The sequence below is a fragment of the Drosophila elegans genome, unplaced genomic scaffold, assembly GCF_018152505.1.
Source record: "Drosophila elegans isolate 14027-0461.03 unplaced genomic scaffold, ASM1815250v1 contig_814, whole genome shotgun sequence".
NCBI classification, from domain to species: Eukaryota; Metazoa; Arthropoda; class Insecta; order Diptera; family Drosophilidae; genus Drosophila; species Drosophila elegans.
Window position 1 is genome coordinate 483106 of NW_024546167.1, and position 20630 is coordinate 503735.

Sequence of the window (20630 nt, forward strand, 5' to 3'; positions counted from 1 at the left end):
GAAAATAGAATTACAACTTTTTCGCCCAGGACGAAGAAGAAGGCACTGAACACAGGATGTCTAGAGCAAATTTGTCCGTTCGCTTGTTTCCCGAAAAGGAATTTGCGCTTGTGTTCCTCAAATTAGTGAAACGAAATGAATAGCGGTGCCAGCAATAACAATAGCAGCAAAGGAAAAGGGATAATCTAAGGGACAAGCTATAGCACACTCTAACCCAACTAATATTTTATATGATAGACAAGATAAACCTATTAATTTCCCTTTATGTTTATTTTATCTTATGGCCACAAGATGGAGACATATATTTTTCGGCTAGTTTTATTGGTGAATTTACGAATGTAATCTTTTGCTAAAGTCTTATAAGTTATGTTTTAGCAGACTTTTTTTGTTGAAAAAGAAACACGTTTTCATTTCAGGGCAGGAATCTATATCAAACCAACTACAAAAAATTGTATTAAATTTTAAAAATCGAATTTATTTTAGTATTGGATACCAAACTAGCTGTCCTTCAGTACCTATTTCCTTTTCCCCCATTTATGTGGCCCTGACTGTAGCAGATATTGCTTTAAGTGTGGAAAGCTAAAATCTCTCAGTTTCAACTGACCAGGACTTTTTCCCTGGCTAATTCCTTTATTACGATTCGTTAGAGCCAACTTTGAGGCAGGCTTTTGGGCCAAAGCAACAACGATGCCAATTGGCCAAAAGTAATCAGGCAAAGGAAAATAAATCATTCAAGGGGGGAGGTCTACTAAGCCCCCTCTTAACACCTTTCCAGTCCTTTCCCGACGAAACCTTTCCCACTCTCCAGACGGAGTCGAAAAGTTGAGCAACTTAATTGCTTTCATTTGGCTTTGCACCGAATGCATCAATATGACGTTGATTTTTAATACTGCCATTGGAGAGAAATCAGGAGAATGAGGAGCGCTGCTCTGTTGGCTACGAAGAAATTTTCCAGTGCACTTCACTTGGCAAACAATGATGCAAGAAATTGATTTTCAACAAGCTCAAGCTCAAGTGCCCTTCACCCTACGCTTCACTCACCCATCTGCCACCCACATCCTCCTTTTTTTCCCACTTGATGGCGGTGACGTCTGCCTTGATGATGAAACGTTGTCTAAGACAATTGCTTTTTGGCCAAAGTGCAAGAAATAGATAAAATTAGTGAGGGGCGTGGCAGCCTCGAAGTGCTCCTTGACAATTGCAGAAAAGGAGAAGGACTTTCTCTTGAGTGGTGGAAATTCAATCCTTAAGCAGCTGCAATCTCGGCCAAATCCCAAATGGCTGAAATACTGTAAATCCCTGCTCTACTCTCTCGAGACCCACATTCGTTTTGTTTTATTTTGTTTATAAAATATATTTTAGCCACACATTTAGTTAAATTGGGTTTATACAAGTTTTCGCTCTTATTATTTCTTAATTTTCCGCATCGCCTGCTCCTTTTGTTTGTAGAAAGTGCATTTGCATAATTCGCAATTATAAGTAGCACTCTCGTATTTTTCTTGCATTTACCTGGTTGCAACTTCTGCCCGCCGCTCACTATGTTAATTAAAAATTATTGTAATTTTTTAACGCGTTTCATGCTCGAGCACTCGACCTGGCACCCATTTTATTTATTGAAAACACTTTTTTCCACGCACACGACCACGGAAATTTCATTAACACAATGGCCGGTTCACAGTCGCATTCATAAACAACGATATATGAGCCTGATGCAGAAAAAAATGCATATAAGTTGCCACCAACAGAAGCAGAAAGTCTTGTTCCCTACAGCATATAAACGACCCAAATATTTCTTTTATTATATATAGTTATTTTAAATTCATATCCATTTTCTTTTGCCATTCTTCTTAATATTCCGGAAGGTGAAATGCATTTACTAATTTAATTTAATAAACATAATTGAATTATTACGAATCGAGTAACATTAAACAATCACCTGCTTGTATTACAGACGAAAATATATTTAAGGTGACACAGAATTTTCCTGATCTTTTACGCTTTTAAACAACCGAAGATTGCGGTTAAAACATTTTACACTTTTACATTAATCAAGAAACACAAGTTTATAAGAATTTTTTTTTTAAACTTCTCAAGGTGTAGGTAGGCCTTTAAAATTTATATTTTATAAATAAATACCGAAATGTATATATTTTTTTTCAATTTTAAGTTGAGCGTTATATTTTTAATTACAAATTTTATTTTAAACACAAAAGATTTCATTTAAAAGTAGACAACAAATAATGTACCAACTTAAATTTGTGCATCCGCAGTAAGATTTGCAAATAGAGAGTGTTCGAAGTTCTGACAAATTGTTTCAACAGGTCAGGAAAAAGGATTAAATTCCATATGGTTGCCTCATTATTTCGGCTGCGAAGCCATCGTCGATGGCTTAGTTTTCACTAAACAAAAAGCCTGGCAGTCAACAAAAGTCCGCCCACACGCACACACACACCTAGAGTATTTCCCCACACATATACAACCGCACACAGGCACATGCACACCACTCGTAGGAATTGTCATTATACAATGCAACCGTGAATAATAGGCTGACCCAGATGAGGTGCATTAACCAAATGAACCGCATCGCAAGCCATAACAATATCGCATACACCCACATACACATCGACAAAAGGCTTGCACACACACACACACACACACACACACACATACACACACACGCACGCACATAGAAGTATCTCCTGTGTGCGGCCCACGCGTCGTATGCGTAATGTGAGAACTTTAACATTTTGAACACTACGTGGGTAGAGAAAAACAGAGAAACAGAGAAATACAGAGACCTCAGGGGAGACATGAGTTGTGGGATGCAGAGCGGCATAATTGAATGTTAGTGCTGAACTAAATAAATTAAAACTTTTGCCAATCGGCTGGAGAACATACATAACCTATCCTTTGGCCATTAAATGCTGGATGTGCAACAAAACGTTGTGCAAAATATTAAAAATAAAAGTGAAAACTTGTCTGGATTTCTTTACAGTTTATGTCAGCCTTTTAAGGCGCTGTTTTTGCAGCATATAGAAACTTTAATTTCTTTAATTTCTATATTAATTTAATTGTGTAAAGCAAAATCATTTTTTTGTGATATATGATATGACCAAAGTAATGCTTTATAATATATATATTATTATATATTATATTATATTTATTAAATTGGATAATTAAATTTTAAAACATTTTAATAAAAGTTTGTTTTCATATTTAAAATAACTAAAAACCGTAATGGATGAAAATCAAAGCGAGATGTATTCAAATTTAGAACAAAATATTTGGATTTGAAAAAAACATACTTTTACTCTATGATAATAATACAAATTTATTATGAAATAGATTGTCTATTCGTTTTTCGAAAACATTTACAATATGGACCATTTTGGAATTCTGTGCAGGTGGATCGAATACCTTACGAAGCGTGGCAAAAGAAAGTTATTTGAATACAATCAATAATCTTAAGGTTAGAGGAAATATTATTGTCAACGAACATTTGGAACCAATCGTTCAATCTTCAGATATTTCTTGGGAGGGGCTTAGTTACAAAATTTAAAGATTTTACACTACACAAAATCTATTTCTAAGACATTTATGTTGATGTCATGTTTATAAAAAATTAATTTCAGTTATAAATAACTAACATTTTAATATGTAGACCTGTTTTGAAACTTATATTTAAAAAAAATTTTTTGAAGACTTAACTCAAGCGATAGGATCTGCAATCAGGACCATTGGCAAACTCTTTACAGGAGTACTTTATACCACGTGGACAATCGCGAAAGGATTTGTTGACGCAGACATCCTTGCCCTTTCAATGGACGCACTTCGCCCGCTTTTCTTAAGTGCATTTCATATTTTTTTAGAGGCTATGGTATAGCACCAGCATTAGATCAGGATAAAGAGCCATTGATGGAATGCATTTCGATTGGTTATACCAGTCCAACTACTACATTCTGCACAGTTAGCCAGCAGCCAAATAATGCGAGGCGAGTGCGCCATACAAATTCTGGAATAGGCTTAGGCAAAGGTCTTACACAGCAAAAAATTAATATATTTTCCGGGCATAAAGCTTGTTTTAAGCTATTACACATTAAAAAAATATATTACCAAATCGTAGCAGATTTGTTGTGGGTTCTAGTGATAATAAATACCAAATTATATTTTAAAAATATAAATAGCAAAAAAATACATCAAAGAAACGAAATACTTAAATAAATGTTTTTATGGTACTTGAGCCTCAAGATGACAATATAATTATTTCCTTTTTATAAAGCTAAATTTCCAGACCGTCTTTGGGTACACATTGTAATCGAAAATTTGGTATTTATGTATGCATAATATACAAGTTGCTGTTAAAATTAATTGAATAGATGATTACATAACTTAAATTGTTCAATTTTAATCAAAAACAGTTTACTGGATATAGCTTTAATACAGAAATTTTGCGACTTTTGTTTCTGTGCAATTTAGAAAGAGGGAACAAGGTCCACTATCTATTATCAAACGAGACCAATTAGGCTGCGCCTCTAACTAGAAAATTAATAAGCAATTTCCAAATTGGTGTCCTGCCTCGTTCTGCCTGCACAAATCCCATTTCATTGAATTGTCGATCAGCTTTGCTGATTGAAAGGAAGCTGCATCTGCAGCTCAAAATCAAACTCAAACTGCATCGAAGTTTCTTCTTTCAGGCTGACGAAAATTGCTCGTTTGCACATGAGCTCAGCTGAAAATTGGAACGCGAAACACGTAGAAATGCGGTGGTGGCGAACATCCATGGGAAAGGAAAGGGATTCGAGTCGTGGCCACATGATTGGCCGTGTCAGAAGGACTTATCGTGCATTTCCCCAACGTTCGTCGATGCTTCAGTTCTTCCTTATCGGTAGAACGATGGAATTTCAATTACACGCGAAGGGTGGGAGATATGCCACAAGCCAAAATTGGGAAACTCTCAATATTTCATCATCATATTCGGCAGTTATTGAGTAACCCCGCCATTGATTGGCATATTTAGTAGTTAAGAAAATATAAACTTAAATATCAAATATTGCAAAATTCAATAAATACATTTAATACATTATAAAGTTTACTTCTTGAAATAGGAAAGAAAAATATATGACTCCTAGTACTTTTCAAAAAACATAAAATTTTTAAACCTTTAAAGGCACCAGGCCTTACGTAATTGAATTTAAAAATAAAAACAAAAATAAATTCATAAATCCTTAAACAAAGTTATTTTCAACTAAATTCATAAATAAATGGAAAAAATAGCCATAAATATATGTAGAATGCAAAAAGAAAAATAGTAAGAGAGAACTAATGGCAGCGACAATGCGCCGCAATTACGAAAATAGTTGAAAACTGTGCGAGCGACAACGGAAAAAACAGGAACATAACCAACCGAGAGTACCGGTTAAACTGTAGTAAATATTTTGCACCAAGACCGGAAAAAAACCACTATATATACATATGTGTGTGTGTTTTAAAAGCGCCGTGGCATCGTTAATATTTTTCCTGCCAACTGTCAGGCAACAAAACCCACAACAACAGCGACAAGTTGGCTAACACGCATACGCCGCGTACGCCAGGGAAATGGGGCCAAAGTGCAGAGATGCAGGAGGCGTGGCACTCGGGATTGGCAATGGCAAGAGCAATTTTTTGGTTCATGAACATGCGGCAGAATTAGTAGCGAAGAGAACCAAACACAAAACACACAACTGACAACGGAAATTGTTCAAATGGCGAATCAGAAATCGACACAGCCATATAATCGAAAACGTAAAAAAAAAACGAGAAAATAAGAGAAAATTAAGTACTAATATATTTTTATTATTTTCTTAATTTATAAATAAATTAGATAAGTTGAATTAAATATTTATATTGACAGTAATTTCTTTATTTTAATAATTATTTAAATTAAATGAGAAAAAAAGCAACATTTTTTTAAAGGTTATAAATTGGTATAAACATAAAATGCCTTTCACCCCTTTTATATAGTGTAGTTATATGTATAAAAAGCAATAACCCCAAACAAGCTCAGTAATAACACCAGTAATGGTGTTTATAATATAACTGCAGAGACCGCAGCAAATATTGAAAAACAACAAATGCCGAAAACTTATCTAGTAAAATGGCGCAACAAAAACCACGATAATAATGAAAGCAAAAACGCTGATAAAAATTGCCAAATGTTTTGTATGTTTTACATACAAACGAACTTATATTGTTGATTTCGCCATTGTTTTTGGTGTTTTCATTGCTGCTCCGAGGTTCACGATTGCATAAATATTGCCGGGATACCAGCACGGCCAAAAAATCTGAACCATTTTTTCTATTTTTAACACAATATAAATTTGAATAAAAAAAAAAAATATATAGAGAAATATTCCTTGTAGCAAGAGCATTTTGTCAAGGGGCATATTTTATCTAATGAATTTTTAAAAGTTAAAACAGAAATAATTTTTTTCTTCAGAAGACAATTTAAAAGAATTCTTTAACTTTGTTTGCATTTAAAGTTATCTTAGTCAAGGAAAACCAAACCATTGAAAAATCAATGCAAATCGTTTAGGGAAATAAACTCAACCATCTTACCGGCCCTTTAATTTTCTGGACCCTTTTTTTCGATCCAAAATCACTGACAACCACAAGAAAATGTTCGACCTTTACCGCCTGATTATGAGTCCAAGTTTTTCGTTTGGCTTATTGTGAAACTTTCCGTTGGCTGGGTTTCTGAGTTCTCGGATTGCGCTGCCATTGCTTTTTGGCTGTTTTGCCTTTTGATTTTATTATTTTTCCATTTGCAGCAGATTGGCTTAGGCCCAGCCAAAGAAACCCTGGAGAGTGCTCCACTCTCTGCCATTTCCTTCTTAGCTGCAATCCCCGTGGGCGATTTGGAAGCCATTTGCTTAGTCCTTTTTTCACCTTTTCCTTCTTGTTGTTTTCTTTCAACAAATGTCATAAAATTTGATGAAAAACTGGTTTAAACAGATGGTCGATAGTCAAAAATCGAACTTATCATTTATGTAATTTTTTCTTATTAAATTTATTTTCGAATCCAAACTTAAATAAATTAAAAACCCTCTAGTCCGCTCGCCACTCGTGCCAAATCAGAAATAATACTTAATTCAATACGCGCCCACCTTTCCAGGAAATTTGGGACGTGCAACCGTTAACTTCAGTATATATCGATCCCACTATCAATCATGTACCAATTGCACTTGTCCTAACGATAGCATTGTCCCGACGAACTAGTTAGAATCTATCTCAAAAACTATTTAATTTAAAACACAAAAATAAAACCTATAATAAGCCGAAAAAGAAAAACATATAAAACCAAACTTAGCTAAAAAATCTGTCTGTTACGTGTACATTTTTTGTGAAGTTCCATTCTTCGTTCTGAACAATTTTTATTTTAAAACTTAATGAATGTAAGTAATGAAAAGCTTACGGCTTATAACTTTCAATGTCAGATGGAATGTGTAATTAGAGGTACTGAAAATTACAAAATATTTTTATGAAACAGAAAACAACAACCAAATATGCTAAAAACACATATCACAAAAATAAGTATTCCATTATGTTTTTTGAAACAAATATTTTAAGCCAAATATTCGTGCATGAGCTTAACAGTATTGCTTTGGGAATTGTGTAAATATTTTATCTACAATTTTTTACTGCGAATGCCATTTGCTTAGGGTATATTTTTAATTACCGTTGTTGCATTGGCCAAAAATGCCAACTGCAGCAGTCAAACGCAACAACAATTTCAATTGGAACGTTTTTGCAAAGTAAACAACAAGCAAAAATAAAACAAAATAAAGGCGAAAGCCCCAAAAATAATATGGGGGAACACGCAAATTGTTAAGCTGCTTGTAAGCCGCAATGCAAATGCGGCTTTAATCAATTAAAAAATATTCCACAGGCAAAAAGTTGTCATGTGTGTGTGTGTGAGTGTGTTTGTTGTGTGTGCGTTGAGAAAAACAAAGCAAATCAAATACAAAATTGGGCTGGGAACACGGGGCGTATGAGCAACTTTTGCGGCCTGTTTCCCCAGCCCCTTCCCCCGCCTTCCCTTTACTGTCATGTTGGCAAGGCTTTTGCCAAAAATTTCAACTTTCAGTCCCTGGCAATGGGTTGTTGTTGTTGCTGTTGCTGTTGGCTCTGCGGTCTGTTGGCTTGACTTGACTTTTGGTTTTTCCCTGAGCCCTGCTTTGAATCCTTCGCTGGCTTTGTTTGTCCTTGCCTAATGTTGCTCATCATCGCATTGTTGTTGCTGCTACTGCTGCTGCTGCTGCTGCGCTGAGTCTTATTTATGCGACATTGTTGCTATTGCTGCCGCCGCTATATGCAAAGATAATAAGATAAATGTTCTCCAAGGACTGGCCGACAACGTCGTTGCTTATGCGAGCAGGACATTTGCACAAATGTTTTGTGATAATAAATATTACTCAGTGCCCCATCACCGGGACGGGACCTCGCTCCTTTGGTCCTTTGGCACTCTGGTCCTTGGGCCAATGTTTGGGGACTGGCTTGCGGTCGTTCAGAAAATAGCAACAAAAGAGCTGCGAGCTTGCGGAGAATAGAAGGTATTTCGAAAAATGTTGCATTTGCTTTTGTATCATGTTTGCGGTCCGGTCACGGATCCGGCTCATATTTTATAAATGCTCTTCATTGGGTAATTGAAATTTACTTTGGAATTATATATGTGATTTGGCCTGGTCTAAATATGCAGAAAGCTAAGACTTAAAGCTATCAATCAAAATCTCATTTATCTTATTAAAATTATAATTATTTAAAAGTTTAACATTTGAATTATTAAACTCACAAGCAAATGAATATATCAATTAATTAAACTTTTAATTTTAAATGATAGTCACATTTTTAGTTTTAGTTAATGTTTTGCCACTTCCCCTTTAAAGCTTTAAGCTAAATAAATTATAATTTTTTTAACTTCCAAAACTTTTGTTCATCTACACAACTATTTTCCATGTTTTTTTTTTCACCCAAGCCAACGTAATCTAACTTAACTTTCAACTTATCATTTTGTAGTTTGCAACAATTTTAGTTTTAGTTGGTGAGAAGGAAATCAAATTAGACAGCGGGAGGTAAAGGATTGGGCCGCAAAAGGGGTATGCATGAAACTTATTTTCTAATGAATTTATAAAAACATTTCAAAACATTTGGAAGCGTTTCGTTGAGGCCATATAAGGGAAAAACGGATTTGCATAATTGGCATGTGCCGAGTTTTTGGTCAAACCGCAACGCAAAAATATATATTTACATCAGCTAGATTTGTAGGCAAACTTTGGAGTACATATAGCGAATGTTTGTGGGCATATGTTAGTTTAATTGTTCAATTTGAGGTCAGCTAATTTTAAATAAAATGCAATTTGGCAATTTGTGAAACCAAAGCTAAGCCTATTATACTTTTTCAAATTTTTATAAAGGCAGTTCGATTTAATACATAAACTTTTAAATTTTTAAAAACAAATTCTTGTAAATAGATTTACATTTTTTTTGCCTATTTCTAATTGGTTTGTTTTTAATAAACTTTTATTTTTTTTCTTTCTTGTTTTTCACAGAGAACACGTCCTTAAGTGGCTGCTTAGAGTGTTGTTTTAGGCCTGTCTTCAACGCCATATACAAACAAAAATTGATTAACAAAACGAAGTGAAATGAAAAGGTCTCGTAAAAGGAAACTCGCCAACATAAACAGGAGGAAATAAGTGGGCCGGAATGGGTCATAAAACCAATTGGTCAGTCCTCCGTACCAGAGTGCCAATGGCGTGCAAAATATACCCAAAAGACAGGGGGCTCGATGAAAAATTTATGTCTCACGTGATGGCCGCCGACCGGAGACACAAATAAAACACAAAAAGTGACTGGCAAAGGGAAATGGAAAACCGTAATCATTTAAATGAAATTCAGAGAAGGAAAAGTAACCTCTGATTATCTGAGGAACTGAGGAAGTGGCTGTGGCCGTGTCAGCGGCACTGCCAGTGGCACCATCAGTTTAACTCGGACAATGAAACCAAGCGAGTGAAAAATTACAATTGTCACAACAGCAAAGCGGTTTTTCATTGCTCCTCGTTTCGCGCTCGAGACATTTCACGGCGCATTGAAGTTGATATGAAAATAATTGCATGCAAATTCACGCCACCGGGAGATCTGTATCTCCCCTTGGCTGTCACTTCGAAAATCATTAATCTTTGGCGAGATCTTGGCGCATTACGTATACGACGCGCTGGCCGCCGCCAAGTTTAATGAGTTAATTTTCAATTCCATTGGCATGACGATGAGGGTAATACAGGCAAAAATGCAAATTTTACACCGCCTGGCATCTTGCTGTTGAACTCCATCCGCTTTCCATCCGCTTTCCAACCACCCAAAACCACCCCGTTCATTAGCCATTAGAGCACCATTGTGCGTTGCATGTTTAATTATGGATCCTTTCGGGTGGGAAAAAACGAGGAGGAAAATGGCCGGCAAAAGTTTAAGAATTCCATTAGATAAGAGCTTTGATGACTTTTAAGTGGCGCACAGGCATTTATGGTCTGGTTTGCCTTCGATTGGCTCATCGAGTATTGATTGCTGGATATTGATGGTGATTGCATCCGTCCAGTGGATCCATTAAAGATCCCATTGTAAGCTTGTTATCAAAGGGCTTGGTCCGGTCAAGTTTCCAATTCCTTGTAATACCTATTTGTTGGAAAATTAAAAGAGGGGATTGACTGGACCCTTCATTTTGTAATCTTTGTTACTTAGTTTAAAGGGAAGGGTTCAACTTTGGCTTGTTAGTTACATTTATTGATTACCATTTTTTTTTATTTAATTTACTTAACTGAAAATATGTAAGCAGATAAACTATTAAAGTATTAATAGACGCATTGTCCTTAGATCGATTTAAAACGATCTATATTTGTTTATTAAATTAAAATTGTAGGAACGAGGCTTAACTTATCAGAACGATTTTCTTGATATTAAGAACATTCTGAAGAGATCTCCATTGATGAAATCTATTATTAAAGTTAAGTCCAATCGACATTTCAGCGGCTCTTAAGCTTCGTGGACAGCATCCAAGTAATTAAAAAATATACGCAAATTACTCGACACAATGGCAACAACAACGGCAATGGCAATGGCAATCATTATGATTGCACGAACGTAATGCAATTTAATGGCCAACAAACAGGGGACAGGACGACAAAGGACGGAGGATGGGGGCTTGACCACACTCGGACAACGGAGATGAAACAGAAACAGCCAGCAGAGTTTGAAGTGTTGCAGATATTGGTCAAAAGTGCTGCCGCCGGATTTCAAATTGTACACTTAAATATATAAATAGCGAAAAACCCTTTCGAACAATTTTCTTGATTTTGGATTGATTGACATGGATTTATTTTAGTGTTTGTTAGATATTCCTGACATTTAAAATTTTAGAACTTTTTTTAGAAATTTAGTCTGTGGTGTAGACTCTATACAGATTATGTGCTCTAAACAGAAATGTAATTTGCTTTTCATATAAAGTTTATAAGCCCTTTTCACAACACGAAAAACATTTGCAAAGCTGATAAATATAGTAAGTAACCTTCAACTGAAAATTTCTAAAATATTAAAGAAATAATTTGTTGAGTGTAAAGGTGAGGAGGGATTCTGGTGGGGCAACAAAAGCCACACGAGAGATAAACGCCCACATGGGCAGTTATCATGCAGGACACAAAAAAGGTTGGTTGGCGGCGGGGGCAGAGGGGCGGAGGGGCGGATGAACTGATGGACGGACGGCGACAAAGTGCGTTCACATAATAATAATGGAAATAATTTAACTTATTGGATTTTAATGGGATTACACATGCGCAACATGGCCAGTGCGGGTATTAAAAGTTGGTCAACTTCTGTAATGGCCCTTGGCCAACTCTCGGGCCCAGCGGAAATGCCAGCCGACCAACGATGATAACGGTAATGATAATGATGATGTTGATGGCCTCCGGTTTGGGGTGAGGCTCGAAGGGGAGTGGCTGATCGGGGCGTGGCAGCTGAGCTGAGTGGTCCATTTGAAGCTGATTGCTTTGATTGCATCTCGTTTGGTTGACTTACCGATTATTTTTGCTGCAGTCCACACATTATTTATATGCCGATAGTCTCTTGAAAAAAAAAAAATTATTTATAATAAAAGCATTGAGAAAGCCAAAATAAAATTTTTTTTTTTGATTTTGCAAAAACATTTAAGTAAAATTTTCGAATCTTTAATTAATTTATCTTAATACATTTTTTGAGGATGACCAACAAAAAAAGTACCATGTAAAATGATTTATTACAAAGAAAAATTTTTTTTTTTTAAAGAAAACTAAAAGGCCAATATGATCGAAAAAAATTATTTAAAAAAAGTGGAAACGTGAATAATTTATTTATATTAGGTACTTAAGAAGAGTTATACAAAAAGTAATTTCATTTGTTTACTGTATTTTACGGAGTAAAAGTGCTTTAGTTATTAAAAATAACTTATAATGACAAACCCCTCACATGTTCAAATTTATCTGCCTATAAGCCCTAAAAGTGGCTCCATTTAAAACCGCACAAATACTGCTGGCTACCAATTTGTTGGCTTGGACATTTTCATTTAAAACTTCAGTGGTCTGGCGTCTGATGTCTGGATGTCGGATGTCGGATGACCTACTGCCAACGGGCCTAACTTTAACTGCTGTGTTACATTTACGGTTGTTACATGGCCGGCCCGAAAAAAAGCTTTGCCGTCAGTCAGTCGTTATTTCCATGCCCGACGTCATCAGTAAAAGCAGCAACAACGGCCACAAGGACCGCAACTAACCAACCACATCATTTCCAGGCGCAAACTGCCGCCATATTCCTGTCGGAGGGATTTTGGTGTAGATGACTGTGAAATGTATACTTCTATCTGCCAGTTCTTCGTCAGTGATATCCGTATTTCCGGAACAACAGTTATCTGGGCATAATTCTGGCATAAATTATCATCTTTTAACGTTTTCGAATATTTTTGGGGTATGTTATAAAACCCTTGCAGAGGCCACTATATTTTGCAATGCAGGGACCATTCAACTTTCAACCTATAAAGTATAGTGATTTTGTGTATACAGAGAGTCGGAACAATGAAAACAAATTATAATTTCTCTTTTTCTAAACATATACCTATATACTCTAAGATTTAGTCATTTTTATATATGTAGAAGTCCTTTTTAATTTTATAAAAATCTGACGACTTCATCGTTCAGCTAAAGTTCAATAGAGCAGATCTGAAAAACTATGGAAAATCGACAAACCTTCGTTTGTTTCTCTCAAATACGCTTATTAGCTCGAAATATAGTATTTTTTACAATTTCAGAAATACTGTTTAAATTTTATAAAACATAAGATTGCTATTGAACGATTGAAAAACAATTCGGAAAATCGACATATCTAAGGAGTTTTGAAATAAATAAGCGACAATGGTATGTAAACTTCGGCTTGCCAAAGATATTTTTTGCTAATAAATGTCTTTGAGCCATGATATTGCGTTTTTTTTTTTAACAGTTCAAAATGAATGTTGAAAATTAATGATGTAAAATTGTTCAACATATTGTAGGTTGTTAAAGCCTCCAAAACCACTTGGACCCGGTAATATTATTAATAGAATGAGACATTGTTACACAACAGTTTCGAATTATTTGCATTTATATTATTACAAAATCTTGGCGAATTGTTTTGTTACACCCTGTGAAACGATACTTTGCACTCAACGATTTAAGTATATAAATCTATAAGATTTTATATTTTAACTATCATTTGGTGTTTCTAGTTAGCGAGATGAAGATTATAGCAATAATCCTATTTGCAAACATCGGCTACGGTAAGTCACAGTAATCACTGGATTTACTTTCCACTAATTCGACACAATTCACAGCCTTATGTGTGTTTGAAGCGGATGATGCCGTTGTTACTCAGGAAATAAGAGATGTTGTAAATAAGTATAAACGCTTATCCACTGGAAACGCTGAATTCTCTCAGCGAATTGAAAAACTTTACTATATGATTCCCCTGCAACCAGCCTTATTTCCAGAAAAAATTCGTGCAGTGACAGAGTTTAAACACTACGACCGAGAGCGACAAAGATTGGAAGATGACATTACTGAGCGCATAAACAGGCTTAAAACTATAATTCGCTTGAGAAAGGGAGGTAAACAATGCATTGCCCTTTACAAAGCGCAGATAAGCGCACTCAAAGGCGCGTATAAGTTTTCCAACTCAAATAAAGAGTACACAATATCTCGTAATTCCAGAGAATGTGGTCCGCAAAAGAAAAATCAAATCAAGAAATCAAATCAAGATATTGATGATAATGATGATGATGATGATGATGATGATGATGGTGATGATTATTAAAACAAAAACAATGCATTTAATATATAAATAAAATGTATTATTTTTAAAAATTAAATACAAAACATACAATGTCTAAAGCTGCTTCCAATTTGGCAATAAATTGTGATCAAAATAGTTCCATTACAACTCTTTAGTCGGATTGTTAAGTTAGGTCCAAGAAAATTAAATTAAATTGTATTCTCTTATTCTTATTATTATTATTATTATTAACTTAATTTAAATCGAAGATATTTTTCTTTAAGGTAAATCAATAAATATTTTACTATTTTAAGTGCCATTGATTAAATAGCATTTCAAATCGTATTGCTACACTCCATTAAACGGTCGGTTTACCTTATTATATGTCAGTTTCAGTTGGCTGTTCAAATTAGCAATATGAAAATTATAGCAATATTTCTACTGGCAAATATTGGATGCAGTAAGTACAAAAACACTACATTTTCAACTCAATGTAACAATAAATCTAAAAGTTCTAGGCAAAACAATTGAGCAACTAAATGCAAACGCAACCAAGCAACTAGAAAGTATTGTGGAAAAGTATAAATATTTAGCCACTGAAAACGCTGAATTATCACAGTGGATTAAAAAACTTTTAAAAGCTAGCAAGGGGAATGCAATGCTAGCCAAAATGAAGCTACATGCTCAATTTCTGCTCTATGATGAACGTCGCAAGTACGAGGAAGGTAGAATAAAAAGTCGCATGAATGCGATTGATGATCTTATTAAGGACACTAAAATAAGTAAAAAGTGTCGAAAGTATTATCAAAGACAGAAAAAGTCTCTTCAAATGGCCTACAAGTTTTCAAATAAAACAAAACTGAGTAACATTTTGAAGAACTCGAAAACATGCGATGAAAAAGATGAAAAAGATGAAAGCAACGAAGAGAACGACGAATATAGTTATTATTAAGCCAAAAGAGCGGCGAACGTCACTTAGAAAAATTTAACAAGAAAACAAAAAATTTTGTTTTGTTCATAATGTTTGGTTTGGTAATTTTTGAGTTTTATCATATTCATCAAAATCGTGTCTATGATATATATTCTGTCGTCTACTAATAATTGTTACCTTAAAAAAAAATAAAATAAATGCTAGAAAGTACGTAAAAAACATATTTATTTTCGTTCCCTGGATTTGTTTAATTTTTTTTAATCTAAATGGTTTAACTAAAATATTTCAAAAACACTTTAACGTTGTTCTATCACTGTTTATATTGATTATAATATATATTATATATTTATATACATATATATATATATATATATATATATATATATATATATATATATATATATATATATATATAATCAATCTTGTTGACCGTTCCACAATTTCGCTGAGCTCCTGGTCATTTTTATTGCATTCCCATTCGGTTGACCGCACTTTAGCTTCATTTACAGTTATTTGCAATGTCCCACCTGCATAGACATTTTTATCGTCCACCAAAAACCACGCCCCCATCCCCGCACAGCCACGCCCCCACAGGCAAAACCGCAAATTCAATTTTGGTTTAGAGCCTACAAACATTTTGCAGCGTGTTTATATCCGCTGCATTGTCACGAGTAGTTTTCTCTCCTTTCGACCGCTTTTAATGCAATTTATGGGAAGTGTTTGCCCCGGTTTCGGTTGCCATTGGCCACAAAACGATCTTTTGTGATATGGAGTAAATAGTGGTCGTGGTCAATAGTTGGATTTTCATTTAAGCATGACCGGGCGCTAGCTGACAGTTCTTAGTGGCCAAGTCCGCATCACTTCCGGCCAGGATAATAATCATCAATTGAACTCGGGACAATTTTGCATATTGCTATTATGTGTCCATATGCTTGCACTTGCATCTCATGGCTCTGGTATTCGTTAATATTTTTTTTAGTAGTGAGGTGCTCCTTTGTTTATGGCATTTAATTAAAAAGATTTCCTTTGGTTAATTTAGTTAATTGTTGGGTATGTGCCAGAAAAATATTAAATCAAGTAGACTCAGTCAGACGTTTGCAACGCAGTGAAGTAGACATCTCCGACCCTATAAAGTATATATAATCTTGAACAGGATCATTAGCAGAGTCGATCTAGCCATGTCCGTCTGTCCGTCCGTTTCTATGCAAACTAGTCACTCAGTTTTAAAGCTATCTGCATGAAACTTTCCAAAAAGTTGTCTTTCTATTGCAGGTAGTATATAAGTCGGAACGAGCCGGATTGGATATACTATAGCAAAAAAATTTTAACTTTGCTGTTTTTTAATTTTTTTTTTATTTCTTCGACATATAGTAATGGTTAAATATTTCAGAATTACGGTTTAAGTTTCATCAAAATCGGACGACTTTATTATATAGCTCCCATAGAAATAATATAAATATATAAAATAACTATCAAATAATTGAGCTGCAAATCATCATAGCTTCAATGTTTTTAAACATATACGCAAGTAAATCTTAATTTTAGTGTTTTCAAAAATATTTAATTCTTGCAAGAGTCTTTGAACTACGGGTCGCCGAAGTTTGCTTCCTTTCTTGTTTAAATTAGTTTTATTTATGGTATATATTAACATATTCGCTCTTACTATTGATTTACTTTTTTAAGAAAGGAGTAATATATATAATAATAATATATTGAGCAGAGACAATATTCGTATATTTTATGTTAAATGAACAACTTGAAAACAAATGTAAGTTAAATTTAAATCAGAAATACAATAAAGGAATACAATCAAAGGATAATTCAATATAGCATGGCCGACTTTATTACAAAAATTGGAAAAGTAATATGCGGACTTCGTCCAGTAAGTCGGTCCAGGCGAATTTGGAAATCATTTGATAGGGCAAACACAAACACGGTTCGTCTACTTCTTGTCTACTTCTTGTCGTACCGCACGAGACGTATGTCGTCTCCGAGCTCCTGGAGGTCCTGGGAGTCGCGACGGAAGCGATAGGTGCCCACATCCTGGTGGACCGTATCCGGCAGCTTCACCTTGATGCCCTTGTACTCCGTCTGACCCTCCCTGATCTCCGGCACCCGCAGAGCCATCTCGGCCTTGTACTCGTCGTCGTTGCCAATGTCCACGTCCTTGCTGTTCTTCTGCACGGTGGGATCCTCATCGTCCTGATTCCAGCCATCGATCTCGATGGGCACAATGGGATTGCCGTCCACGTCCAGAACGGAACTGGGTGTGCCAGTTGGCAGGATTTCCACGGTGGCCGCGGGCACAGGTTCCTCCACAGGTGTTGATTCAGCGACATCCTGGGAATGGGGAGGGTCCATCGACGTTAACGAATTGACGAAATTACGATTGAACTCTACGTCATTCTTTGCCATATTATTCATATCAATATCAACGACGGTCACGCCATCGACGTTCCTGGGACGACTGAAGGTGAGGCACGTGCGACCAGTGGACATATTGGAGCGCGAGGTCAAGCGGGAAACGAAAATTCGCTGCAGCGCCAGCTTGTTGCTCAACGCCAACAAGTTGCGAAACATGGTTTTAGTCGGTTAGTTCAAGTTTGGGAATTAGATAGGTCTCTATCACACCAAAATTATAAATTTAAATTTTTTAAAAATTATATATTTTACTAAGAAAAGGTTGAAGGTCTTAAGCTGCCGAAATTTTTGATATGACTGAAGTTCACAACTTGGCTCAACAACTGACAGAGCTCGATTGGGTCAGAATTGAAATTCAAGGCCAAATTGTTTCTGAAAATGTTCATTTTGCCTCCAGTGGAATTGAATTCCAATTTTCACAGTTTTTAATATGTTGGTAAAAAAAAATTGTGTTTGACACTTTCAACTTTTAAGACATAAAATTAAATATTTAATTGGGGATTGTTTTTTTTTTAGATGTATAATTTTTGTTTTGTTTTGTAAAAAAAACATCATAAATTTATAGAATACAAAAAAAAATGCTAAATAAATAAATTTTAATAAAAGTTATGTTTTTTTATGGTATATAAGAAATTAAAATTATTAAAATTTAGTAAAAGTAACACTTTTTTTACGTGTGGCCCTCATAATCTTCTCCCATTTAATATATGTACTTAATTCAATAACTAGATTGGTCCATATTTAATTTATTTAAAATTCACCGGCTTTGAATACATACTATAGTTAGATTTCAAGTATTTGACTGTTTCTAAGGATCAACTACTATTTAATATTTATTTTCCATTATGTTAACAATATATTTTAGGTCAAACTAATTGTCGTAACAAAAACCACTTACGTTGCATGTAGATTCAGCAGGGAATAACATGCAAAATATATATATATAATATATATATAAAATATCATTTTAAATGGTGTTTAACTTTAACGTCATACTTACAAATTCTATAAATGAATGTACCTTTCACTGAAGGTAGTATAAATGTTTTAATTTTAACGTTTTCGCTTGGGGGCATTTTCGACTGCCTTTCGCGCCTTCCGCTTGCCTGAAGTGGAGGTTTCGGGTTTCTCCTCGAAGGACGCCTCCTCCTTGCCCGTTCGCACCTCGCGATTCACCTTGTAGGCGGCACCCATCCGCTTGATGTTCTCCTTGTGCACGATTTCGTGTTTAACAATGCGGTGGGGATAATCTGTGCCCAGGACGCAACCGTATGCACGCTGATCCGCCAGAGAGGCCTTCCAGGGCTCGTAAATACAGCCAGCTGGATACTTAGAGAGTTCCGGCACATACTTCCTGATGTAGTGCCCCTGGGGATCCGTTTTCTTGCCAAACGCCACGGGGCTATAGACGCGAAAGTACTGATGGAAGAAGGCCGAAGCAGAGAGCCACATCCAGTTGCCAGCGTTCAGTGCCCAATCCTGATCCAGCAGCAGCTGCTCGAACACCCGCTGCCCCTCCTCCCAGCTGATCCACAGATCTCCGCGGGTGAGAAAACAGGCCACCGCATGCCGGGCCAGATGATGGATCCAGCCCTCCTGGCGCAACTGTCGCATGATGGCATCGATGAAGGGGTAACCGGTGCGTCCGTGTGTCCAGGCCTTTAGGTGAATGGGCTGCTTCTGCCAGGGAATCTGCAGACAGTAGACATTGCCCAGCATACGATCGAAATTGGGTTCAGCTGCCGCCACTGTGTAGTAGAATTCCCTCCACATGAGTTGCCCAACTAGCGAAACCGGAGGCTGTGAGTGCTTTGTCTGCCGCTTGAGAATCTCCTTAAGCCTTTGATGAAACAATCGCGCACTGAGGCATCCAAATTTGAGGTAAGGACTCAGTACAGTAGTGCTGGGCTCCAGGGAATTCGGTGCCGTGTTGGGCTTCTCAAAACGGGCCACCCAAAGTTCATCGCTCAAGGATTTATCCATGCGGCGCAGCGCCTCTGTTTCACCTGTTTGATTAAATAATAGGTTATAAATTTCAAAAATAAACTCTATATAAACATAGTCACCCCCGGGAAACTTATTGGGTCCCAGTTCCTCTGGTCGCTTGACCAATTGTTCCATAGTAGGACAATCGTATGCCGTTGAATCCTCCTGCTCCACTTCATCATTGGTTGGTTCATTTATAATCTTTAACTTCTGTGGAACTCCTAGAACCTTGGGTATTTTTAGTTGCTCCACAATGCCCAGAAACTTTTGATAGGTAATTGGTGCCTTGCCAAGGTTTTTGGCTATGACCAACTCCGGATTGTAAATCGTGTGGGAGCAGTGGGTTTCCACCTTGACACCCGCGGATTTGGCCAGCTTTTGAACGGCCTCATCTCTGGCCAAGGAGTATGGTTCGATATCCGTCTCAAAAGTCAGGAGTTCCACGCGCCAGCTCTTAAAGATCCGGGGGAAAACTTCGGCGGGCTTGCCGCGCACCACAAACAGACGGGAATCGAGTTTCCTTAGCTGCTGATCCAAATCACTTAGCGTTTGCTGCAGGAATCGCCAGCGATTGGCGCCCACCTGAATCCAATCCAGGATGCCAGGATCCAGAATGAAAATAGGGCGGACGAAAAATTTACCAGGCGCAGCGTTGGCAGCTGCAAAAATCTGCGATAAAGCGGGATTGTCGTGGACCCGGAGTCCTTTGCGGAACCAGTGTACCAATGTGGATCGCTCTGCACCCATTGCAGCACGTGTACGCAATTTAAAACGGTATTTATTCAGATTTAACGCGGAATATGTTTTTCAAATACAAAAGCGGCTCAAAAGACCTGCCAACTCTTTTTCACGTACTTAATTACACTACGCTGCAAAAGGAAGCATTTGCAGAGGCTCGAAAACCGTTTAATTTGTGTTTTATTTATTTTGTTTTTATTAA

The 20630-nt window shown here is 36.3% G+C and overlaps 4 protein-coding genes across 4 annotated transcripts; 2 read left to right on the forward strand and 2 right to left on the reverse strand.

Annotated features, from left to right (window-relative positions):
• The first annotated feature begins 13806 nt into the window (after positions 1-13806).
• On the forward strand, positions 13807-14545 carry LOC108141641. Its single transcript, XM_017265112.1, has 4 exons — positions 13807-13861; positions 13916-14188; positions 14292-14327; positions 14529-14545. The coding sequence occupies exons 1-4, from the start codon at positions 13819-13821 to the stop codon at positions 14543-14545; spliced, it is 369 nt and encodes a 122-aa protein (XP_017120601.1). The 5' UTR covers positions 13807-13818.
• A 211-nt stretch (positions 14546-14756) lies between these two features.
• On the forward strand, positions 14757-15506 carry LOC108141748. Its single transcript, XM_017265243.2, has 2 exons — positions 14757-14812; positions 14865-15506. The coding sequence occupies exons 1-2, from the start codon at positions 14770-14772 to the stop codon at positions 15302-15304; spliced, it is 483 nt and encodes a 160-aa protein (XP_017120732.1). The 5' UTR covers positions 14757-14769; the 3' UTR covers positions 15305-15506.
• A 1597-nt stretch (positions 15507-17103) lies between these two features.
• LOC108141733 lies at positions 17104-18007 on the reverse strand. The gene has a single exon (XM_017265227.2). The coding sequence runs from the start codon at positions 17861-17863 to the stop codon at positions 17237-17239; it is 627 nt and encodes a 208-aa protein (XP_017120716.1). The 5' UTR covers positions 17864-18007; the 3' UTR covers positions 17104-17236.
• A 427-nt stretch (positions 18008-18434) lies between these two features.
• Positions 18435-20525, reverse strand: LOC108141828 (cryptochrome-2). The gene is made up of 2 exons (XM_017265409.2): positions 19771-20525; positions 18435-19710 (listed from the first exon to the last, which is right to left on the reverse strand). Exons 1-2 carry the CDS (start codon positions 20435-20437, stop codon positions 18758-18760), a joined length of 1620 nt encoding a protein of 539 aa, XP_017120898.1. The 5' UTR covers positions 20438-20525; the 3' UTR covers positions 18435-18757.
• Positions 20526-20630: the final 105 nt, after the last annotated feature.